Source organism: Mercenaria mercenaria, chromosome 13, assembly GCF_021730395.1.
Source record: "Mercenaria mercenaria strain notata chromosome 13, MADL_Memer_1, whole genome shotgun sequence".
NCBI lineage: Eukaryota > Metazoa > Mollusca > Bivalvia > Venerida > Veneridae > Mercenaria > Mercenaria mercenaria.
Window position 1 is genome coordinate 59,404,136 of NC_069373.1, and position 26,585 is coordinate 59,430,720.

The following is a 26,585-nucleotide window of genomic DNA, read 5'->3' on the forward strand; positions in this document are numbered from 1 at the left end:
CTGCTTACGAACGTTAATTTCCTGCACTTTGTGTTCATTCTCTACTACAACAAAGAGTGCTACGTAAGTATTTCTACCTGTTATTGGTAAAATACGGTATGCAAGAATCTGCCAGAAGAAAATGCTAACATGTAACTATATGATACGCAAGAAAAAGTATCAGTCATCTGTTTATGAATCGGATAGAAATATCCGTCCCGAGGGCACCTGCGCATTGGGCGATAATGAGGCTTGCCCAATGTGCAGGTGCCCTCGGGACGAATATTTCTATCCGATTCGTAAACACATGACAGATATTATTTTTCAATATCCATAGTACATATTAACGGAATTGCGTGTTTTAGGTAAGAAATGCAGGTTGGTATATTTTCCCGTTCATGATCGTGCTTCTTATAGTATACCTAAGGGTAGGGTATAACATGTACTGTGATATTTTCTTTCTGGTCTTGTGCCAGTGGCTCCAACTAAAAACCAGGGAAGCATCTGGACTTGGATTGTCTTCTGTATCTCTTACATTTTCCACCCACTAAAAAGTACTAGAAACTTCTGGAGGAGTCACACATACATGCTACCAGTGGTGACTATATATAAGCTGACGTACACACACATTCTTGTGAATGTGTGCTAGCTATGTATGTTGCCTGTGAAAGCCAGAGGTGAGAAAATAACAAGAAATCATTTCAATAATGTATAATTAACTAAATCTTTAACATTGATAGAAGTCTGTAATAAATAATTCTTTTCATGATTTAAAAACAAAAAGTAAGTTCTAACATAACATTATGTATCACTATTCATATAAAACAATAAAATCACAATGTATAAAGCACAATAACACTCATGTCACTGTAAAATCAGATATTTTCACTAGGAAAAATAGAGAATATTTGTTTGTTTCAGAGTAAGATTGAAATATTTTTCACCAGGTGAATACTGGATGCAATATTCTCACAAGTGACCTAACCACATGTAAAAATACAAGAGGACCATGATGGTCCTGAATCGCTCACCTATCCCCACATGACCTAGTGTTGAACTGAGTACGACGTCGTTATTTCTATTATTTGACATAGTGACCTAGTTTTTGAGCACATGTGACCTAGATATCATCAAGATAAAAAATTCTGATCAATTTTCATGAAGATCCATTGAAAAATATGACCTCTAGAGAGGTCACAAGGTTTTTCTATTATTTGACCTAATGACCTAGTTTTTCAAGGCACGTGACCCACTTCTGAATCTGACCTAGATATCATCAAGGTGAACATTTTCACCAATTTTCATGAAGATCTCATGAAAATATGGCCTCTAGAGAGGTCACAAGGTTTTTCTATTTTTCGACCTACTGACCTAGTTTTTGACCGCACGTGACCCAGTTTCGAACTTGACCTAGATATCATCAAGAGGAACATTCTGATCAATTTTCATGAAGATCCATTGAGAAACATGGCCTCTAGAGACGTCACAAGGTTTTTCTATTTTTAGACCTACTGACCTAGTTTTTGACCGCACGTAACCCAGTTTCAAACCTGACCTAGATATCATCAAGGTGAACATTCTCACCAATTTTCATGAAGATCCATTGAGAAATATGGCCTCTAGAGAGGTCACAAGGTTTTTCTATTTTTAGACCTACTGACCTAGTTTTTGACCGCATGTGACCCAGTTTCGAACTTGACCTAGATGTCATCAAGGTGAACATTCTGACCAATTTTCATGAAGATCCATTGGGAAATATGGCCTCTGAAGAGATCACAAGGTTTTTCTATTTTTAGACCTACTGACCTAGTTTTTGACCCCACATGACCCAGTTTCGAACTTGACCTAGATATCATCAAGGTGAACATTCTGACCAATTTTCATGAAGATCCATTGAGAAATATGGCCTCTAGAGAGGTCACAAGGTTTTTCTATTTTTAGACCTACTGACCTAGTTTTTGACCCCACATGACCCAGTTTCGAAACTGACCTAGATATCATCAAGGTGAACATTCTGACCAATTTTCATGAAGATCTCTTGAAAAATATGGCCTCTAGAGAGGTCACAAGGTTTTTCTATTTTTAGACCTACTGACCTAGTTTTTGACCGCACGTGACCCAGTTTCGAACTTGACCTAGATATCATCAAGATGAACATTCTGACTAATTTTCATGAAGATCCATTGAGAAATATGGCCTCTAGAGAGGTCACAAAGTTTTTCTATTTTTAGACCTACTGACCTAGTTTTTGACCCCACGTGACCCAGTTTCGAACTTGACCTAGATATCATCAAGGTGAACATTTTGACCAATTTTCATGAAGAGCTCATGAAAAATATGGCTTCTAGAGAGGTCACAAGGTTTTTCTATTTTTAGACATACTGACCTAGTTTTTGACCGCACGTGACCCAGTTTCGAACTTGACCTAGATATCATCAAGATGAACATTCTGACCAACTTTCATAAAGATCCCATGAAAAATGTGACCTCTAGAGTGGTCACAAGCAAAAGTTTACGCACGCACTAACGCACGCACGGACGGACAGACGACGGACGCCACGCGATCACAAAAGCTCACCTTGTCACTTTGTGACAGGTGAGCTAATAAGATCTCTCCTTATGAGTGAAAAATGTTTCGATCTTAGATGTAAAACAAACACATTTTCTTTCTATCACATAGTATCACCTTTTCAATTGTTTAAACCATATTTAATCACACTAGTGAAAAATCTATATGGCATCTTTCATTGTTAATTACCAGATGTATAAATTTTGCGCTTTCAATATTTCAGTGTTACAAAATGGAATTGATAACTTATTTGCGATATACGACAAACTTGCAAAAGATAGAAGACCATTAATTTTTTATTACAATAACAGAACATTTCAACTTCCACAGAGATAGTCTGGGAATATTGCAAAAATAAAACTCTTGTGAAAATTTTCTGATTTTACTGTACATAAGGTAACTAACACAGAACTATGTCTTATTTTATCACATATTACTCAAGACAATATTCAAAATTTAATGCTATGAAAGATGTTATAATATATTAATGCTGTGAAATAATACATCTGAAGCAGAATGTGCATTTAAAGAAGAAAAAATACACTGGTGACATTGTTCCTTGTTAAATCTAATTTAGCATTTAATTAAATATCCAATGACATCACAAAACATTCTAGGTGTAAAAACCATCAGCAAACCATTCCAATAACGAAACATCTAAGCAAGAGATGGGTATAAATGTAAGTTGAAAATATTCTTAAAAACACAAAATCTCTATGAAATTGCAGTAAAATAAATATCTTTAATAGATTCATCAAAAATGGGCAGTAAATGCTGTAAGCAATGACTATAGCTTTTTTACGTGTGAATAAAATGAGCTATGGATCCTCTGTACCTGGCATGTTAAAGAACCAGGGAAGCTCCTGGAAATGGAAAGTCTTCTCTATCTTGCACTCTCCTCCAGCTAAAATTAATTAATTTAGTCTTCTGGAGAGAGTCACCCAAATGGGTTATTGCCAACTATAACTAAGCTCACACACACACAAGTATATAAAAATTAAACAAGAGGGTCATGATGACCCTGGATCGCTCACCTGAGCACTATGAGCTACATGTTTCAAATGTCAAACTGATGTTAAAATATTAAAGAAGTCAGAAGGTCACATTCATGGTCACTGAAATTCAGTTTTACGATCGGTGTGCAAAGCTGTGTATATTATCCAAATTTAAAGGCTGTATGTTAAAAAACAAGGAAGTAAGTCAGCAGGTCAAGGTCACAGTCAAGTGACATCATATTACTTGGGATCATCAGGTAATTATAATCAAACAGTCTTGGAGCAACCTGTCTGAAATGTTTTTCCATTACAGCTTCTTTTTGTTGCTGGCAAATGTGTGGCTCTTGGGCTATGTTTTTGGTGCTCTAGCTGTGCTTCCGAGAAATCTACCTTTACCTATTATCTTTTGGAAAAAGGATCAGTTAATTATTTAAGTATTTTTTCCTAATATAACTCATATAATAACTAACTGATCCCGGGGCAGGGCCTCTTAATCCCAGGGGTATAATTTAAACAATTTTGGTGGAAGACTACTAGGCAATGCATCATAAAAAATATCAAAAGGTTGTGTGGTTTTAGACAAGAAGATTTTTAAAGTTTTTTTCCCTATATAGGTCTATATAATACTTAGGATCCCCAGGGCAGGGCCTCTTTTCACCAAAGGGGTACATTTTGAACAATTCTGGTTGAGAACCATAAGACAATGCTACAAACAAATATCAAAGGCTTAAGTCTTGTGGTTTCAGAAAAGAAGATTTTTAACATTTTTTCCCTATATAAGTCTATATAAACCATGTGACCCCCAGGACAGGGCCATATTTGAACCTAGGGGGATAATTTGAAAAATCTTGGTAGAGGACCACTAGATGATGCTACACACCAGATATCAAAGCCCTAGGCCCTGTGGTTTTGGACAAGAAGATTTTTAAAGTTTTTCCTTTCGGTTGCCATGGCAACCAGAGTTCTGCATGGAATTCAATTCTTTGAACAAATTTGAAATGGGGCCACCCAAGGATCATTCCTGTGAAGTTTGGTGTAATTCTGCCCAGTGGTTTTCAAGAAGAATATTTTTTTAGAAAATGTTGACGGACACTGAGCGGTCACAAAAGCTCACCATGAGCCTTTGGCACAGGTGAGCTAAAAAAAATGAAATCATTTTGAAGTGGATACTAAAAATTATGAGTAGTATCAAAAATACAGTGAAACTGTTTTATTTCTTCTACTTTACTTTAAAAAGATACAATTTAAAAGATAGACTTCCCTTATATGATTAGCTCTGAAGAAGACTAAGACAAAAACATAAACAGAAGTTGCAATAGACTTAAATTGTCCATGTTATTTTTTTTTTAAATTTCATTCTATTTTACAACACATTTCTTCTGCATACTGTAGAATTGTTTAATGCCATAGGCATGAAATTCAAAATGGCTGTTTCAAGGGGATATGAATTTACAGACATAAAAAATGGGAAGTTTACTCATTTGTTGAGATTTAATTTCAAGGATTGACCTAACAATGGAACACAAAAAAATATGCAAATAATATTCCCTCAACAATATTAACAATTTCACAGAAACTAACATTCTCAGTTCTTAAAAACTGATGAGTTAACATTCTTCTGAAAGCATGATGCTTTCCTTTCATTAGTCTAAAACAATAAGTTTTGTATTAATCCACGGAAGAGAAAACATAGAGGAAAAAAGATTGTCACCTGGGGTCAAAGTTACAAAAAATATACATGTAGTAGAACATGGACTCACAACTGGAGATCAACATTTAGTGTATTCAGATCTAAAAATATGATAATGCCATTGTAACAAATACTTCAAAGTTTAATGTATACATTTAAAATTTTGTGGTGTCGGCAAAAATTGTTATTTCATGTGAATATGAATCTGTTGATTTAAAAATATTATTACGGAGCATTCCTTTCATGTATGTATAAAAACTCTTCAAAGCTTCAAAGATTTTGAATAAAATAATGGGTTCTTTTTTTTTTTCACAAAGATTTATTTCTAACTGATTACCACAAGCTTTGGATCTGAGGAAATTCATGAATATTAGTCCCGTCAAATAATAATTATATCACAGTCTTTTACATGGGGATCTAAATACCAGTCATTTACTCAAAGATTTAAATATATAGACAGTCCCAAGGAAAAAGTTCATTAAACTGGACGGCTTTTCAGAGCATAGTCTGTGCAGCAAAGGTGTCTTTATCACAGCTGGTTACAGGTAATAATTAGCACTGTTTTAATTAAAATGAAGAGATAAAGTTTGTGACTAATTATCTAATTAATGACAACAGCATCTTTGAAAGTGACCATACTTCCAGTATTCTGATACATGCCATAATCATCTGGAATAATTGGCTCTTCATATACATAACTTGCTTGTCTCGGCCTGTCAGGGGCCGTCAGTCCATTCACAGTCGGGGCCAACATCATTCCTTCTTGCATCCCTCCCTCTACTATTCCAAGTAATTCATTTTCTTGTGCTGCAATAATTTCTTCAGTTTCCTTCTGACACCGATCACATATAACATACTGTTTTTTATCATTACGTGGGTATGGTGTGTACGTCTGACCCTTGCTACAGGTATGGCCGCCTTTACCTGGGTAACCCTTGTTTAGCATTCTTGGATTGTTTTTCCTGTAATCGCTTTTCATGAATGTTGTATAAGGATCAGGAATGACTGGAGAAATCGATTTTTCCAATTTCTTAGCCTCCATACGTCTCTGCGATCTTTTAGGGGCGTAACTTTTTTCCACAGTACCATAGCGGCCTGGAACATGGTACCAGGCAGATTTATGATGGATACCGTGAGAAATATCCTTGGGTCCTGTGTCTCCCATTAAACTGTTAACAGAGCTATGTGGTCCCATTGTTGTGCTTCTAGCATTACTGATATGAATACTATGTGGCCCACGGGGTATATCACAGTTTGATTTATGACTTGCTATAGATGCTCCCGAAGCACTGGTATACAATGAACTACCAACGCTTCTTGCACTTCTGGCACTACCAACTGGACGCTTTTGTCTTAGAGAAGATTCTTTTTTGGGAACCAAACTCATTTCAGATGTACGTAGTGTAACTTCACCAGACCTTGCGCCCACAGTTGATCCACCTCGAATCATATTTTCCGGACTACCAAAGCGACGATAAAGTCTTTCTGGAGGTGTTTCCCTTCCCATGGGCTCTTCAGGTGATCGCCGTAAAGCTACGGTTTTAGTTTTGAACTTAACAGCAGATTTTTCGCCATCTTCCGCATAACTATCTAACAAGACTTTGTCGTTAACATCTTGAGATTTTTTAACATGATCAGATTCTACCTCAATGCTGACATGTTTCCTCTCCTCCTCGAACTGCTGATCACCACGTGGAGAATGTGGAGATATCTCTGGAGATTGCCGATACAAGTTTTCTTTCTGTTTTAATTTTCTGTGTACAGTTTCTCGTTGTAGAAGCCTTGGGGTAGTAGTAGTCGATTCAAGCATTAATCTTTCCGATGCTGGGAGGTATGACATCAAATTAGTCTTCTGACTTATCGTTGCACCTGTAAAGTCCATCTGGCTACTAACCGGCCGAGAAATGTTCTGACTATGTGTACGTGATATATGACTACCAGTCCGGGACAACTGACTTCCAGGACGTGATACTTGGCCATAGCTGCTTGTTTTACCAGACTGCAGACGTGATTTCTTTTCGATGTTTGCTAAGTCGTGACCCCTCCATGAGAGGGAGCTATATGGCCTCTCTGATGATCTACTGTCATGCTTGGCTGACTTCAGTGATATCTCTAGATTGTTTAAGTACTGGCGAACTGCTCTCGTCTCAATATGCTCACTTCCTGTAGAAAATATATTAACAAAACATAAGAAAACATGACTACCATACACTACTGGTAAATTGTGTTTTATTTACACCATTATTAAAGTCAAACTCTTCAACCCGAACTAAAAGTGAGCAAAACAAACTTACTGCCATAACAAAATTGGACAAAAAAAACTGTAATGTTTATTTGTCCTTTTTTGAGTGTTAACCACCTTTCTTTCAAGAAACCTAGAAAAATACAGATGTCAAACTTTGCTATATACATATGAATTTCAATGCAAAGAATGGCCTTTTCATGCATCTTAAAATTACAGTATTTAAATATATTCACATCAGACTGCAGTATAAATACAGTCTTAAGAAAACAGCGTTTACGTGTAAATATTTACAGTTTATTCCTTTATTTCATTCTGTTTTGATATTCATGTATGCAACCTAGGGAGTATTTACTTAATCAGATTTGTCTGCTTGATGATGAATTAGCCGTCTAACGTAAAATTTAATTTCTTAAAATCACATAACCTTTGTTACTGGTTTAAACATAACAATACAACTTAAATATGGTATGAGAAAAAATCTAGCAATTTCGTTTGTACAGTTCAAGAGTTGAATACTGTGAAACATTTTTCAATTTTCATTGCATTTAATTGTGTGGTTTAATTAATTCAGTCAAAATAGCTATTTGTCAAGGAACATAATGGATTTGAATTGCACAGATAATTTATATGAAAGTTCTATACATGAGTGTTACAATTTCATTTCACTGGCACACAGGATAAAACAAGAGGACCATGATGGTCCCAATCTGACTAAAGTACATCTCCTATTACACTATGCATAGGATCTGAGAACGACCTATTCATAGCCTCGTTCTGACGACCCTTTCGCTAGCCAATCAGAGCTTAACTTACAACATCTTGCAAATCTACCTGTAGAATTGATCTTTGATATTTACAGTTCTTATGTCGTAATGTGTCAGATAGCCGGTTAGCTCAGTCGATAGGCCACTTGCTTTGTAAGCGAGGGGTCCCGGGTTCGAACCCTGGAATGACTGCACATTTTCTTAGTCTTTGACATTCGAACAAGTCGTCGTCTGATTGGTTAAAATAAAAAAAGCAAAACTGGAAATCCAAAATATGCAGAAGACGTATGTTAATGGGTCGTTCTCAGATCTTCGTTTAGAAGATCAAGTACTTTGGTCAGATTGATGATGGTCCTGAATCGCTCACCTCTTCCCACATGACCCAGTTTTGAGTATGACGTCGTTTTTTCTATTATTTGACATAGTGACCTAGTTTTTGAGCTCATGTGACCCAGTTTTAAACTTTACCTAGATATTGTCAAGATAAAAATTCTGACCAATTTTCATGAAGATCCATTGAAAAATATGGTCTCTAGAGAGGTCACAAGGTTTTTCTATAATTTGACCTATTGACCTAGTTTTCGAAGGTACGTGACCCTGTTTTGAACTTTATCTAGATATCATCAAGGTGAACATTCACACTAATTTTCATGAAGATCTCATGAAAAATATGGCCTCTAGAGAGGTCACAAGGTTTTTCTATTTTTATACCTACTGGCCTAGTTTTTGATTGCACATGACCCAGTTTCGAAACTGACCTAGATATCATCAAGGTGAACATTCAGATCAATTTTCATGAAGATCCATTGAAAAATATGGCCTCTAGAGAGGTCAAAAGATTTTAATAATTTTAGACCTACTGACCTAGTTTTTGACCGCACATGACCCTGTTTCAAACTTGACCTAGATATCATCAAGATGAACATTCAGACCAATTTTCATACAGATCCCATGAAAAATATGGGATTTAGAGAGGTCACAATGTTTTTCTATTTTTAGACCTACTGACCTAGTTTTTGCCCGCACGTGACCCAGTTTCGAACCTAACCTAGATATCATCAAGATGAACATTCAGACCAACTTTCATACAGATCCCATGAAAAATATGGCTATTAGAGAGGTCACAAGGTTTTTCTATTATTTGACCTACTGACCTAGTTTTTGATGGCATGTGACCCAGTTTCAAACTTGACCTAGATATCATCAAGGTGAACGTTCTGACCAATTTTCATGGAGATCTTGTGATATATATGGCCTCTAGAGAGGTCACAAGGTTTTTCTATTTTTAGACCTACTGACCTAGTTTTTGAAGGCACGTGACCCAGTTTCAAACTTGACCTAGATATCATCAAGGTGAACATTCTGATGAATTTCCACGAAGATCTTGTGAAACATATGGCCTCTAGAGAGGTCACAAGGTTTTTCTATTTTTCGACCTACTGACCTAGTTTTTGATGGCACGTGACCCAGTCTCGAACCTGACCTAGATATCATCAAGGTGAACATTCTGACCAATTTTCATGAAGATCTTGTGAAATATATGGCCTCTAGAGAGGTCACAAGGTTTTTCTATTTTTAGACCTACTGACCTAGTTTTTGAAGGCACGTGACCCACTTTCGAACTTGACCTAGATATCATCAAGATGAACGTTCTGACCAACTTTCATAAAGATCCCATGAAAAATGTGACCTCTAGAGTGGTCACAAGCAAAAGTTTACGGACGGACGCACGGACGGACGGACGACGGACACCGCACGATCACAAAAGCTCACCTTGTCACTTTGTGACAGGTGAGCTAAAAATCAAGAAAATGAATCACCAAAGAATAATTCAGAAATTCACAATAAAAAAACATACAAAGTCTACATGGCTTTTTTTATATCTGATTTTCTTTGTTTCATAAAAATATAATATTTTATTTGTATAAAAATATTTTTTATCTTTAGGTGTATTAGTTGATCATTTAAATAAAAAAAAGGGACATAATATGTGATGGCACAGGTTACCCATCAGTTAGCAATTTTTGTCTGTCTGTGTGCAATTTTGTTTTCTGCGCATTAATTAAGAACATTTTGACCAATGACCTAAAAGATGACAAACCTATTGCTCTTAGTCAGAGGATAACTCCTACAGATTTTGAAGTCAGTGGGTCAAAGGTCAAGGTCACAGTGACTGTTAGTGCAAAAACTTGTTTCTGCTCAACAACCTAATAAGAACCCCATAGCCTCAACTTGGCTACTGATTTTGAGGTTAGTGGGTCAAAGGTCAAGGTTAAAGTGAACAATAGAATAAAACCATTGCCGCTCAATTTCTTGAGAACCTCTGGACCTACAACCCTCAAACTTGGCTGGCACATTCCCCATGGTTGTTTAATATGTACATAACATTAATAATTGTGTATTTCACTTATGAACTATTTATGCAGGCTGTCCTTTATTATGTGAGTACAAAAACAGTTCATACAGTTTTGTATAGATTTATAGGACTTGAAAAGTTTACAGTCTAAATTCTTGATGAATGCCCTTCTTCAAAGAAACAAAATTCATACTAACTGATAAACTTAAATGCTCATAATGCCAATGGCTCAAAATGCCTTTCTTTATAAAGTGGATGCCACATTTTTGGGTTATGAATATAAACTATAATAATTTCATGTTAAATTCTTATTTCCTGATTCTCCAATATTTTTCAAAAGTTTAATATATTGATAAACAAAGTAGAAAGTTTAATTGAATCTATAGTTTTTTTTTATTACCTCCCTTTATGACTTAACAGTATAAGTTTATGTGAAGTAATGAAAGTAGTGCTTTTCTTACCATGTAATTATGTATAACACCTATTTAGACAGCAGTTTTATCTGTTTTTAACATACAATTTATAAAGCCTTATGGAACTAAGTTAAATCTTTAACTGCAGATAACATAAATTAGAATACAGGACTTTTCTGGGATGATTTAAATAGCCATTATTTGGTCAGGTTGCTAATGAATGATAAAATTTCTCCAATAGCACTCTAAAAATGTGGTAAAAATCTGTCTTTCTATCCAAAAAAATACAATGAAATTGAGAACAATGATTCGCAGACAATCTAAGTCGCTGTTAAGCAGCAGGTACGTGTTCCTTAGATAAAATCATATTGTTTCTATAACTAGTGCTAGGTTGAGAAATTTAAGGAAGTTTTCCCAATTCTGACCAAAATGTCACACATGTTCCTAAAGCAAGGTAATGGATAATCTTTCAAACAATACTGACATTTTAAAAGACCCTAGGATAAAGTAATGGCCGCTGTTACTTTGGGTTTATGAAGATCATATAAACACACAAGACATAACAATGCTTCAAAACTTAATACGTTGAACTTAACATGGATAAAAAACCTTTATCCAATTAGTTGCCATAGATTTATAATCCTGTTCTCAAATGACCTCGTCTTTGAACCAGTAAACTTTTTAGTCTGAAAATAACATTAAGACGGTTCACCACAAAAGTTAATAAGATACATTAAGCTACTTAAAGCATGATACAGTAATTTAAAGTACTTTGACATAGAAGAATATAAATGTAAATCTGCGTTAAGGAATGTTATACGAAATAGTCCCAACAATTAATACAAGAGCTGTCAGAAAACAGCTACGCTCAACTACTTCCAAAGTCTTATTAGAAGGAAAGTGAAATGAATTATTACAATATAAACAAGTCCAGAAGGGGCTTAAACATTTGAGCCATGCCATGAGAAAACCAACATAGTGGCTTTGCAACCAGCATGGATCCAGACCAGCCTGCGCATCTGCGCAGTCTGGTCAGGATCCAGGCTGTTTGCTAACGGTTTCTCTAATTGCAATAGGCTTTAAAAGCGAACAGCATGGATCCTGACCAGACTGCGCAGATGCGCAGGCTGGTCTGGATCCATGCTGGTCGCAAAGCCACTATGTTGGTTTTCTCATGGCGTGGCTCATTTCCTCTAACGCTTCTCAGTGAGACACCAGCTTAATACTCTCAACCTTTACCAAAAATTACAAAAAAATCTGAAAAAGAGCATAACTTTATTAAAATTGAAGACAGAGTTCAAGAAACTGTGCAATCAAAATAAAAAAGTTTATTCATGATCTATCTGTTTAAGTTGTCACAGAGGATTCACTTTCACATAAATAAAAAAATTGCATTTTTTTAAAGTGTACAAATAGTGTAGGGGATGTAGCTGGGAATGAACCTTATATTCCTGATAAATGTTCTAATGACTTAACAAAGAAACTAAAATTAAAAATAAAGTACAAATTTTTTACCTGTTATTTTGAGTTTACTCTCAGGGATTCCTGTTAGAACTGTGTAAATTGTTGTATACATTTCTTTTTATTTATGACTCAATTTCTCCACAAAATCCAAAATTTTCAGTTTGTTCATTCCAAGCCTATTATATTTCTTATAATATCAGTACTTCATATGTCTGCTATTACAGATCATTCCACACTATGTTACTCCTAAACATCCTGAGCTTGCAAAAGACTTCCATCATTTATTAATGTGATCTTATTTGTTACAAAGTAAGCCCTTAGAACACCACAAAAGTCAACTTCATCAGACTTAGTATGTCTGATCCCCAGAGAAATGTTACCCCACACAGCCATTGAGTACTTTATAATTGCAATTTCAATCAATAGGAATTATTCCACAATCTATTCCGCATCCATTAACATTCTGTCAGAATATCCCTATCTCTCTTAGTTCTGAATGTCACATATACAATTCCATTGTTTCTTTATCATTATTCCCTTTTTGATTTATCAACTGGTGTTTCTTAATACGTGATTCTATATCTCTAAACGCATTATTGTTCGATTTTAACATAAGCCGGTCTAATATGAAAGGTGCAGTTACCTAATATTAAATTGATAATTATTCGACTTAATGCATTCGTGAACTTTGATCAAAGATTGTCTGAACTGTATAAAATATTCCACAAGATTTTTATCTCCTTAATTGCAGATAATTATCATATCCATTCATAAAATCTATCATAAAATCGGTTAAAGGGTTTAAAAACTGTACAACTTTGTTTTTTCTTGATTAAAAAAAACCCTGCAACTTTACTCCACGTAAATGTTTTCTGCCTATGTCATGTATGCGAACATGATGATGAAGAAATTTAATGTTATCCAATGTATCCAAAAGGGCAATGATGAACATGCAAAATGCCGCACTAAATAACACTTAATACAATGCGATGCACCTGCCAATTTATTCTGTTAATAAATTTTCAATCTTTTTATCACTTTCGGCAAATTTAGTTGCAGACTTTGAGTTATCTCTCCCTTCAGTGTAACAACGTAAGCCATTTAAATCCTTCATTTAAATCCAGTACATAAAGCTTTGAAATTTATTTTCTAACTAAAGCTTTGAAATTTATTTTCTAACTTATTATCATATAAGCTGATAAGTCATAATCATCAAAAATCCTCTTTCAAACCAAAGCCGATTTACACTGTTCTTACATTGTCACATTTTTCAAAACGTCACAGCTACATTTTATTAGTATTTATATATCTTTAATCAACTTGCGTGATCAAATAAAAATTCCCCTAAAGCACGATATAGTCGGAAAATCATAATAGATTTAGCCTCTATCATACTTACAATAGTTTAGTACTAAATAAAATACTGTTACAAATACGAATCAAAACCAATATATAGATTGAATTATACCATAGGTGGCAATTTTGTATATCAAAATGATATGGTATATCATAATTGAACTGGTTATTGACAGAGCGACGATAAATATACAATAGAAATATTGCTATTATAAATCTCAGTTCACTACAAATAGACATAACTGATAAGAATTTCATTTTTTTACTCATGCAGTCTTTGTCAGAACTGTAACATGCAAATTTTGAGAAATCTGAGATTTTCATTTAAAAAAACATCTTTTGGAATTTGTTTTACAGAAGGCATAATTATGGATACGATCTTAATTTCTTGTAAAGTGTGACTAAATAATAGAGGCAATTATGGCATAGTCATTCTAAAAAAATCCTTTTGGGTTGAAAATAGTCATGCTTCACCAAACCAAAAAAAAATTAGAAAAACAGAGAAATATGAAGGAACACCTCTTCTTATAACTATTATATTAAACAAGAGCTGTCACAGGAGAAAGGGCGCTTGACTATTTCGATGCTGGATAGTGAAAATGGGAATATTTGATGAAGCCGTAGGTGTCACTTGAGTGTTTAATGACTCCAATGCGGATGAAGATATTGGATAATAGTTTAAGTCTGTATCAAAAGTATTAAGTAATAAGAGAGATAAGGATCAAGTGTATCAACACATTAAATAACTAGAGCTGCTTTTGAGAAAAGCGAATGTCTCCCACAACTGCCTAATCATCTAAATAACAAGTCAGTCTTTATATAATGTTTACTCACTACAATTCAAGGGCCAGAACTTCAAACTGCCTGACCAGTCCGTTTTGGCTCATTATCAAACTTGTCCGAGGACTTATTGTCAAACACATTTTGTATAAGTTTGGTGAAGATTGGATGAGAAATTTGGTTAGATATCAAACTTGGCCGAGGTCTCGTTCAAGTTTGGTGAAGATCGGATGTGAAATGTTTGACTTAGAGTGCGGAAAAGAGTAAAAAGCCCGATTTTTGGTAATTCAAGGGCCATAACTCCAATATGCCAAGATCGATATGACTAGTCATACATGTGATAAGTTCAGAATCACAAAACTGGAGGTTTGCCATTTTTCAGCTGGAGTTGGGGTCTCAAAACTGGAGGCTTTTTATCAACATAAATTAAGCGCGCGGACACATAACTTAGAGGCAAAATCCAACATTTTTGGCCACACAATAATGTATATAAGTCTACACCTGACCAGAAGAAACAATCCTCATAACTCTTGATTTGAATTTTGACAGAGTTATGCCACTTTTTAACTTCATTTGTTTTGTTCAAGTTTTATATAATGTCTAATATCTCTGTTACATTCAAAGCTATTGCCTATTATGCCCCTTTTACTTGCAAAGCTTTAATTCAGAGTCAATCACTGAGAAAAGTCGAGCATGCTATCTTACAGAAGCTCCCTCTTGTTCTAATTTTAAACTTTCTTAACAGATTAAATTTGTAGAAACAAAGTCTCAATTTAGGTTTGAAATGAAGGTGAACATGCATTAACATTATTCTACTTGAGGACTTAAAAAACGAAGCTCTAAACTGGCCTGAACACAACTCATAAATTATGTAAATTCCTTACCCCACCCACTTTCGTATAAAAATACTGATGATTTTGACATGAAAAATAGAAAGCCAAAATGCATCAGCATGTATTTACCCTTACCAGAATAATGTAGATTGATGTTATCAAATAAATGAGTGTGTGTTTTCATTCAGTTTTCAATTAAATACTAGCATTTAGGAGTGACCTGTCGCTTTTATTAATAGATTTGAAAGGTTACTGGAATAAACCACTTCAGTAAAGGGGTACCCTTCCTTTTTAAAACTTATTTTTATAATACATATTTAAATGACTGCCTTTTCGACAATTAGACGCCGTGGTGCAGTGGTAAGCGTGACGGTTCTAGAAGCTAACTTTTGTGAGTTCGAATTACAACGGAGATCAATATTTTTTTTTTCATTTTATATTTTTTTCATTTTATATTTTGGTAACATGCATTTAAAATGATATTTATGTTAAATATGTATTCGTATGGATGGATCCGTACCCCTAGATACTTCCTATTTGAATTGAATTACTTGTATCATTAAATGCTATTTTCGCATATAACATAGGTTTTTCAAATATCTTTTTGATTGTGAATTATTCAACATGGTTGACATAGCTCTTGACAATTTGGTCATTCAAGTAGCTGATGGCACTGATTCGGATTAACCGACACCGCCAGCCAGTTTGAGGATGCTCCATTGGGCGCGTGTGTTTGAAATGTATTGAATGTATTGAAATTGCATGAATGAAATTAAAAATGAAATTGAAATGATGAAATAAAATGAAATTAAAGAACGTAAAAAAATATAAATACACAGTCATGTAAAACCAATTCAATCATAAAACAAATCGCCCTATATGGGATTCGAACCCACAGCCTCCTAATCGCAAAAGTTAAATCACTAGCCAGATTCCTCAATTCTACCAACTGAGCTATCAATGCAATTTCAATCTGCTTAGTATTTGAAATATATTTATAGTTTTAAATAAGTAAAATATCTTTCAAACCCTTATTTAATAAATGGAACAGTCTGGAAAACCCAAATCTAAAAATAAAAGCGACAGGTCACTCCTAATTGCTAATAAGTCCGATTTAGTAGCAAATTAATTTGGTAAACATTGGAAGAAAATGGCGTAACTCCATAAGGGGAAATAACACTCTTGTTCTAAAAATAGTAATGGGTTGGTTTTTCCAACAATTATTTAGATGTGATTTTATTAAAGATCATTTCAGTTGGGAATTATTTCTTATGACTGGAGTTTTTTTTTTTTGCTTCAAATTGGTAAAAAATGGAGCTTAACTGGCATTGAGAATGGGCAGATATTCGGCCCCGTGAGACAGGTGGAAAAGGCCCTGCTTGTCTAATCCCTTATCAAAACAAACAATTAATAATTCACCTGTGAAAAACAACTCTTTCCTCCAGCTACATATGTGTCAAACATGTATAATACACAACAGTCAGTGACACTTTGATTTACTGTGTAAACATGTTTGGCACTCCTCGGTAATCAACCCAGTCATAATACTGATTTTTTTTTTTTTTGAAAAGCGGGAGAAATGTGGTTTTGGTCGGGAGACGGGAGGCAAGGTGAAAAAATCGTGATTTTGACCCTCCCGCGCGGAAGATCACATGTATGCTAGTTATCGAACTTGGCCGAGGTCTTATGGTCAAACAAATTTTGTTCAAGTTTTTGAAAATTGGATTAGAAATGTTCGACTTAGAGTGCAGAAAAGAGTAAAAAGCCCGATTTTTGGTAATTCAAGGGCCATAACTCCAATATGCCTGGACCGATTTGACAAGTTATCGAACTTGGCTGAGGTCTTATGGTCAAACACATTTTGTTCAAGTTTAGTGAAAATCGGATGAGAAATGTTCGACTTAGAGTGCGGACAAGCTTTGTGACAGACACACACATGGACACACAGACTGGAGTAAATCAATGTATGTCTCCCACACCACTGTGTGGTTGGAGACATAAATATAATTCTAAGCAAAAAGGGGGCATAATTTTTGCTTAGAATTAGGGAGACGGGAGGCAAGGTGAAAAAATCGTGATTTTGACCCTCCCGCGCGGAAGATCACATGTATGCTAGTTATCGAACTTGGCCGAGTTCTTATGGTCAAACAAATTTTGTTCAAGTTTTTGAAAATTGGATTAGAAATGTTCGACTTAGAGTGCAGAAAAGAGTAAAAAGCCCGATTTTTGGTAATTCAAGGGCCATAACTCCAATATGCCTGGACCGATTTGACAAGTTATCGAACTTGGCTGAGGTCTTATGGTCAAACACATTTTGTTCAAGTTTAGTGAAAATCGGATGAGAAATGTTCGACTTAGAGTGCGGACAAGCTTTGTGACAGACACACACATGGACACACAGACTGGAGTAAATCAATGTATGTCTCCCACACCACTGTGTGGTTGGAGACATAAATATAATTCTAAGCAAAAAGGGGGCATAATTTTTGCTTAGAATTATATAAGTAAAAAGGGGGGATAATTCATGAAGTACGGGTGCAAGAGTTATGGCCCTTGTGTTATATGATGTGAGTGATGATGTTGAACAACTATTTTAAATTTGAATCAAATCCATTTAGTAATAACTGAGACAGAGTGAAAGTGCATCAAAACTTTAACCCAAAATTCTAAGTAAAAGGGGGGGATAATTCATTAGATATTCATATCAGAGTTATGGACCTTGTGTCATATGATGTGGGAGATGATGTGGAACAACTACTTTCAGTTTGATTCAAATCCATTTAGTAATACCTGAGATAAAGTGAAAGTGCACCAAAACTTTAACCCGAAATTCTAAGTAAAAAGAGGGGATAATTCATGAGATACTGGAGCAAGAGTTATGGCCCTTGTGTCATATGATGCGAGTGATGATGTCGAACAACTATTTTAAGTTTGAATCAAATCCGTTTAGTAAGAACTGAGATAAAGTGAAAGTGCACCAAAACTTTAACCTGTAATTCTAAGTAAAAAGAGGGGATAATTCATGAAATATTGGGGCCAGAGTTATGACCCTTGTGCCATATGATGTGGGTGATGATGAGGAACAATTATCTTAAGTTTGAAGTAAATCCATCAAGTAATAATAAAGATAAAGAGAAAGTGCATCAAAACTTTAACCAAAGTGCGGACGCGGAAGGATGCCAACGCCAGGTCCAGTAGGATAGCTCTCCATACTTCATATAGTCGAGCTAAAAATGAAAGTTTAATAAGCATTGCTATAGAGGATCGGGTCTATTAGAATTAATTTGACAATGTACTAAAACTAAAAAATGTTCCTTTTCTTTTTTTGGACTTGCTCTTCTTTAGATGCCATTACTACAAAGTTTTTAAATCAAATCATATCTAAACATATTAATCATTTGCATATTATGTACAAGCAAAAAACAATAAATAGACATATTTTTACACATAGATCTGTGCCTTTCAACCATAACAAAATACAAAGTTTCACGGAATGGATTTTTGACACTGTGGCAAAACACAAGGATTAAAAGCAAATGTTGCGAATTCAATTCCCTGCATCTTCATCTAAAATTACTATCACATAACAGTGTTCTTGGACGAGAAGAGTCCATTTACTTTACATTCTGGCAAAAATAAACGCTATAGGAGTATAATGCACTATGCCCGCAGACCTATTGTTTGATCGGCCAAATCAATAATAGGGTTTTTCATGAACTGAAGTTTTTAACTAATACATAATTCTAACAATCTCCAAGGGTCACAGTCAGATCTTTTGTTTGACTTTTGTAAGATTATGTCAATTTTATGGCCAGAAATTTGGATTTTTTGTCTTTTAAAATTATCAAGTTATTTTACATTGAAATGTTGCTATTAAAATATCTTGAAAGTTGAAGGTCATGACAATTAATTCATCATCAAATGGAAAATGATAAAAACTTTTGGTGCCAGAATAGAATTGTTTCTGGAGTATCATGAGATTTGAAAAAAGGAAACGTTCCTATTACCACCCTTGGTGTTCTTTAGAATGACGTATACAGTAAATAAACATAAATAGTACTGCATGAAATTTATAGTTACAGAGAAACCAAGGAAAAACTTTTTTATGGGAAAAGCAGATTCAAATAGTTATAATTTCCTAATACTCTTTTGGAGGAGAAATTCATCTGTGTTTACACACAGGAATTTTTTTTCTATAAAAGTAAGAATGGATATTAAGCGCAATATTAATGTTTCCTATAAATTTTACAATGGGCCGCATAAAATAACAGGGAAGTCTGAACTGACTAAGTGAGTGAGCAGCCTTGATTCATATAGATAGTATCATTTTGAATAACTTACTTTATATGCCCCAGTTTGTGAATGTAGTTAAAAGATTTTGTCGAAGATTTTATGATATAATGTTATTAGATAAAGTTAAGTGAAGACAGTATATTACATGGATCTAAAATAAGGTAACTTTACCTGATAGCCTTAAAAAAGTATTGAGCTATCACTGAAATTGATTAATACCTCTGCAATAGTACTTTGTGAGAGGAAATAACATGGTCCATATAGAACATTTATGAAAAAATTCAAAAATGTGCAAGGACTTTTCAAGTGCTACTTTCACTTTTTCAAGGACTTTTTTTTAAATTTATGTATCGAAATCTTAGTTTAAACAACATTTATCAACTAATTCAAAGAGGTTTTTACTCATCATTTACTGTAACTTTCTGTAAACATTAGTCATAAATTAAACTAGAAGTGGCTACAAAAAACATTATCTACTCTTTTACATTTAAATTTGTGAAGATCATTTTGTTTTTGAAGGAAATTTTTCAGAGTTTAAATACTTAGGGATTTTAGTACTTTTCAAGGAGTTTTCAAGGACTAGCACCAAATTCAAGGAGCTAAGTCCATGGGTGCATAACTAAATTGATCCTGAAAAACTGTTTCATACAAAAATACTCTTCATCATGATAATTTGCATAAAATTTCATCGGAATCTATTCAAAACTGTGTTAAAACTTCTTGCCATAAACTTCCATGTAATATACTGCATGTACAGTATACACATTTTGTCACAGTGCAATGGCCTTGACCAACCATGAAAAAATACTGCAAACATCTACCCTTAATTGGGATCAAGTGTCGGAACTTCAATTAGAATTCCTTTAAAAGTGTGGAAGAAGTTCATGCTCTAAATTATTTGCAACAGACCAACTACAAGAAGACTTCTATGTGCCCGTTCAAACTTCCATTTGTCTGGGTACAGAAATACTAAGTCCTTCAAACTTCAGTTTGTCTGGGTACAGAAATGCAAAGACATTCAAACTTCAGTTTGTCTGGGTACAGAAATGCAAGGTCCTTCAAACTTCAGTTTGTCCGGGTACAGAAATGCAAAGTCCTTCAAACTTAAGTTTGTCGAGGTACAGAAATGCAAAGTCCTTCAAACTGAAGTTTGTCAGGGTACAGAAAGGCAAGGTCCTTCAAACTGAAGTTTGTCAGGGTACAGAAATGCAAAGTCCTTCAAACTTCTGTTTGTCAGGGTACAGAATTGTAAAGTCCTTCAAACTTCAGTTTGTCTGGAAACAGAAATGTAAAGTCCTTCAAACTTGAATTTGTCTCTGTACAGAAATGCAAAGTCCTTCAAACTTCAGTTTGTCTCTGTACAGAATTGTAAAGTCCTTCAAACTTCAGTTTGTCTGGAAACAGAAATGTAAAGTCCTTCAAACTTGAGTTTGTCTCTGTACAGAAATGCAAGGTCCTTCAAACTTCAATTTGTCTCTGTACAGAAATGTAAAGCTCTTCAAACTTCAGTTTGTCTGGAAACAGAAATGCAAAGTCCTTCAAACTTTATTGTGTCTCTGTACAGAAATGTAAAGTCCTTCAAGCTTCAGTTTGTCCGGGTACAGAAATGCAAGGTCCTTCAAATTTCAGATTGTCTGGGCACAGAAATGCAAAGTCTTTCGAACTTAAGTTTGTCAGGGTACAGAAATGTGAAGTCCTTCAAACTTAAGTTTGTCATGGAACAGAAAGGCAAAGTCCTTCAAACTTCAGTTTGTCAGGGAACAGAAATGCAAAGTCCTTCAAACTTCAGTTTGTCTCTGTACAGAATTGTAAAGTCCTTCAAACTTAAGTTTGTCTGGAAACAGAAATGTTAAGTCCTTAAAACGTCAGTTTGTCTCTGTACAGAATTGTAAAGTCCTTCAAACTTCAGTTTGTCTCTGTACAGAAATGCAAAGTCCTTCAAACTTCAGTTTGTCAGGGCACAGAAATGCAAAGTCCTTCATATTTCAGTTTGTCTCACTACAGAAATGCAAGGTCCTTCAAACTTCAGTTTGTCTATGTACAGAATTGTAAAGTCCTTCAAACTTAAGTTTGTCATGGAACAGAAAGGCAAGGTTCTTCAAACTTCAGTTTGTCAGGGAACAGAAATGCAAAGTCCTTCAAACATCAGTTTGTCAGGCACAGAAATGCAAAGTCCTTCAAACTTCAGTTTTGTCTCTGTAACATAAATGCAAAATCCTTCAATACTTCAGTTTGTCAGGGTACAGAAATGCAAGGTCCTTCAAACTTTAGTTTGTCTCTGTACAGAATTGTAAAGTCCTTCAAACTTAAGTTTGTCGGAAACAGAAATGTTAAGTCTTAAAAACTTCAGTTTGTCTCTGTACAGAATTGTAAAAGTCCTTCAACTGAGTTTGTCTGGAAACAGAAATGTAAGTTCTTCAAACTTCAGTTTGTCTCTGTACAGAATTGTAAAGTCCTTCAAACTTCAGTTTGTCTGGAAACAGAAATGTTAAGTCCTTCAAACTTCTGTTTGTCAGGGTACAGAAATGTAAAGTCCTTCAAACTACAGTTTGTCTGGAAACAGAAATATTAAATCCTTCCAACTTCAGTTTGTCTCTGTACAAAATTGTAAAGTCCTTTAAACTTCAGTTTGTCTGGAAACAGAAATGTTAAGTCCTTCAAACTTCAGTTTGTCTCTGTACAGAATTGTAAAGTCCTTCAAACTTCAGTTTGTCTGGAAACAGAAATGCAAAGTCCTTCAAACTTCAGTTTGTCAGGGTACAGAAATGCAAGGTCCTTCAAACTTCAGTTTGTCTCTGTACAGAATTGTAAAGTCCTTCAAACTTAAGTTTGTCTGGAAACAGAAATGTTAAGTCCTTAAAATTTCAGTTTGTCTCTGTACAGAATTGTTAAGTCCTAAAAACTTCAGTTTGTCTCTGTACAGAAATGTAAAGTCCTCCAAACTTCAGTTTGTCAGGGCACAGAAATGCAAAGTCCTTCATATTTCAGTTTGTCTCACTACAGAAATGCAAGGTCCTTCAAACTTCAGTTTGTCTATGTACAGAATTGTAAAGTCCTTCAAACTTAAGTTTGTCATGGAACAGAAAGGCAAGGTCCTTCAAACTTCAGTTTGTCAGGGAACAGAAATGCAAAGTCCTTCAAACATCAGTTTGTCAGGGCACAGAAATGCAAAGTCCTTCAAACTTCAGTTTGTCTCTGTACATAAATGCAAAATCCTTCAAACTTCAGTTTGTCAGGGTACAGAAATGCAAGGTCCTTCAAACTTTAGTTTGTCTCTGTACAGAATTGTAAAGTCCTTCAAACTTAAGTTTGTCGGGAAACAGAAATGTTAAGTCCTTAAAACTTCAGTTTGTCTCTGTACAGAATTGTAAAGTCCTTCAAACTTGAGTTTGTCTGGAAACAGAAATGTGAAGTTCTTCAAACTTCAGTTTGTCTCTGTACAGAATTGTAAAGTCCTTCAAACTTCAGTTTGTCTGGAAACAGAAATGTTAAGTCCTTCAAACTTCTGTTTGTCAGGGTACAGAAATGTAAAGTCCTTCAAACTACAGTTTGTCTGGAAACAGAAATATTAAATCCTTCCAACTTCAGTTTGTCTCTGTACAAAATTGTAAAGTCCTTTAAACTTCAGTTTGTCTGGAAACAGAAATGTTAAGTCCTTCAAACTTCAGTTTGTCTCTGTACATAAATGCAAAATCCTTCAAACTTCAGTTTGTCAGGGTACAGAAATGCAAGGTCCTTCAAACTTTAGTTTGTCTCTGTACAGAATTGTAAAGTCCTTCAAACTTAAGTTTGTCGGGAAACAGAAATGTTAAGTCCTTAAAACTTCAGTTTGTCTCTGTACAGAATTGTAAAGTCCTTCAAACTTGAGTTTGTCTGGAAACAGAAATGTGAAGTTCTTCAAACTTCAGTTTGTCTCTGTACAGAATTGTAAAGTCCTTCAAACTTCAGTTTGTCTGGAAACAGAAATGTTAAGTCCTTCAAACTTCTGTTTGTCAGGGTACAGAAATGTAAAGTCCTTCAAACTACAGTTTGTCTGGAAACAGAAATATTAAATCCTTCCAACTTCAGTTTGTCTCTGTACAAAATTGTAAAGTCCTTCAAACTTCAGTTTGTCTGGAAACAGGAATGTTAAGTCCTTCAAACTTCAGTTTGTCTCTGTACAGAATTGTAAAGTCCTTCAAACTTCAGTTTGTCTGGGTACAGAAATGCAAAGTCCTTCAAACTTCAGTTTGTCAGGGTACAGAAATGCAAGGTCCTTCAAACTTCAGTTTGTCTCTGTACAGAATTGTAAAGTCCTTCAAACTTAAGTTTGTCTGGAAACAGAAATGTTAAGTCCTTAAAATTTCAGTTTGTCTCTGTACAGAATTGTAAAGTCCTAAAAACTTCAGTTTGTCTCTGTACAGAAATGTAAAGTCCTTCAAACTTCAGTTTGTCAGGGCACAGAAATGCAAAGTCCTTCATATTTCAGTTTGTCTCACTACAGAAATGCAAGGTCCTTCAAACTTCAGTTTGTCTATGTACAGAATTGTAAAGTCCTTCAAACTTAAGTTTGTCATGGAACAGAAAGGCAAGGTCCTTCAAACTTCAGTTTGTCAGGGAACAGAAATGCAAAGTCCTTCAAACATCAGTTTGTCAGGGCACAGAAATGCAAAGTCCTTCAAACTTCAGTTTGTCTCTGTACATAAATGCAAAATCCTTCAAACTTCAGTTTGTCAGGGTACAGAAATGCAAGGTCCTTCAAACTTTAGTTTGTCTCTGTACAGAATTGTAAAGTCCTTCAAACTTAAGTTTGTCGGGAAACAGAAATGTTAAGTCCTTAAAACTTCAGTTTGTCTCTGTACAGAATTGTAAAGTCCTTCAAACTTGAGTTTGTCTGGAAACAGAAATGTGAAGTTCTTCAAACTTCAGTTTGTCTCTGTACAGAATTGTAAAGTCCTTCAAACTTCAGTTTGTCTGGAAACAGAAATGTTAAGTCCTTCAAACTTCTGTTTGTCAGGGTACAGAAATGTAAAGTCCTTCAAACTACAGTTTGTCTGGAAACAGAAATATTAAATCCTTCCAACTTCAGTTTGTCTCTGTACAAAATTGTAAAGTCCTTTAAACTTCAGTTTGTCTGGAAACAGAAATGTTAAGTCCTTCAAACTTCAGTTTGTCTCTGTACAGAATTGTAAAGTCCTTCAAACTTCAGTTTGTCTGGAAACAGAAATGCAAAGTCCTTCAAACTTCAGTTTGTCTCTGTACAAAAATGCAAAATCCTTCAAACTTCAGTTTGTCAGGGTACAGAAATGCAAGGTCCTTAAAACTTCAGTTTGTCTCTGTACAGAACTGTGAAGTTTTTCAAACTTAAGTTTGTCTGGAAACAGAAATGCAAAGTCCTTCAAACTTCAGTTTGTCTCTGTACAGAAATGTAAAGTCCTTCAAGCTTCAGTTTGTCCGGGTACAGAAATGCAAAACCTTCAAACTTCAGTTTGTCTTGGTACAGAAATGCAAGGTCCTTCAAACTTCAGTTTGTCTGGGTACAGAAATGCAAAGTCCTTCAAACTTCAGTTTGTCAGGGAACAGAAAGGCAAGGTCCTTCAAACTTCTGTTTGTTTGGGCACAGAAATGCAAAGTCCTTCATATTTCAGTTGTCTCAGTACAGAATTGCAAGGTCCTTCAAACTTCAGTTTGCCAGGGCACAGAAATGCAAAGTCCTTCACATTTCAGTTTGTCTCAGTACAGAAATGCAAGGTCCTTCAAACTTCCATTTGTCAGGGTACAGAAATGTTAAGTCCTTCAAACTTCCATTTGTCAGGGTACAGAAATGTTAAGTCCTTCAAACTTCCATTTGTCAGGGTACAGAAATGCAAAGTCCTTCAAACTTCCATTTGGCAGGGTACAGAAGTGTGAAGTCCTTCAAACTTCAATTTGTCAGGGTACAGAAATGCAAAGCCCTTCAAACTTCCATTTGTCAGGGTACAGAAATGTTAAGTCCTTCAAACTTCAATTTGTCAGTGTACAGAAATGCAAAGTCCTTCAAACTTCCATTTGTCTGGGTACAGAAGTGTTAAGTCCTTCAAACTTCAATTTGTCAGGGTACAGAAAGGCAAAGTCCTTCAAACTTCCATTTGTCAGGGTACAGAAATGTTAAGTCCTTCAAACTTCCATTTGTTTAGGTATAGAAATGTAAAGTCCTTCAAACATCTGGGTATAGAAGTGTAAAATGTGTTACTTAAAATCTAATTATTTAGGTATAAAAACCTTGTTTTCGCTAGTAAACTGAAGCTCATTTAGATTAAGGTTTCCTGTCTTGCCTATGTGAGAAAAAATCATTAAATCAGGAACTGCAACTACAGAATGTAGGTTCTAACAAACTGCAATAAATATAGAAAGAATTTATTTTTGTATTTATAACACAATGTGTGTTGTGAAATGAAAATTCAAGATAAATCTTTATTAAAGCCTACACATCAACAAAATGGTAAATTGAATAAAAAGTCATTAACTGTAACTTAAAAACTCATTAATTCTAGCCTGCCCAAAAAGCTTATTGGCTTAAATCACAAAACTGTTTGCCAACCAAAAATAAAAAGAAAGATTTTACAGTAATAAAAATTCAGAAAGTTATTAATTACTAATCATTTACTGCTTACTATAATATATCGTTACATGCTAAGACTATAAAACAAAGAGAGGTGGACATTCCAGGAAAAGCTATTTTTTCTGAGAAATAAATAGACTCAAAATAGCTCTCTTCTAACTGACAACCAACACTTTTCTGTTTTTAGTAACAGTTAAGTTGACCCTGATGGCCTATTCCTGTTCTTGGTCTACCCATATAAGCTACCTAAAGCTTTAGTTCATATAAG

At 34.8% G+C, this 26,585-nt stretch overlaps 1 protein-coding gene across 2 annotated transcripts in view; it reads right to left on the reverse strand.

Moving 5' to 3' along the window:
* Nucleotides 1-675: 675 nt before the first annotated feature.
* The window catches only part of LOC123530292 (uncharacterized), a 55,160-nt gene continuing 29,250 nt past the window's right edge, over nucleotides 676-26,585 (reverse strand). For both annotated transcript variants that reach the window (XM_053521969.1, XM_053521968.1), the window contains one exon: nucleotides 676-7,396. In XM_053521969.1, coding sequence (XP_053377944.1) covers nucleotides 5,835-7,396 — 1,562 coding nt within the window. In that variant the 3' untranslated portion in view covers nucleotides 676-5,834. The remainder of the gene's footprint in view (nucleotides 7,397-26,585) is intronic.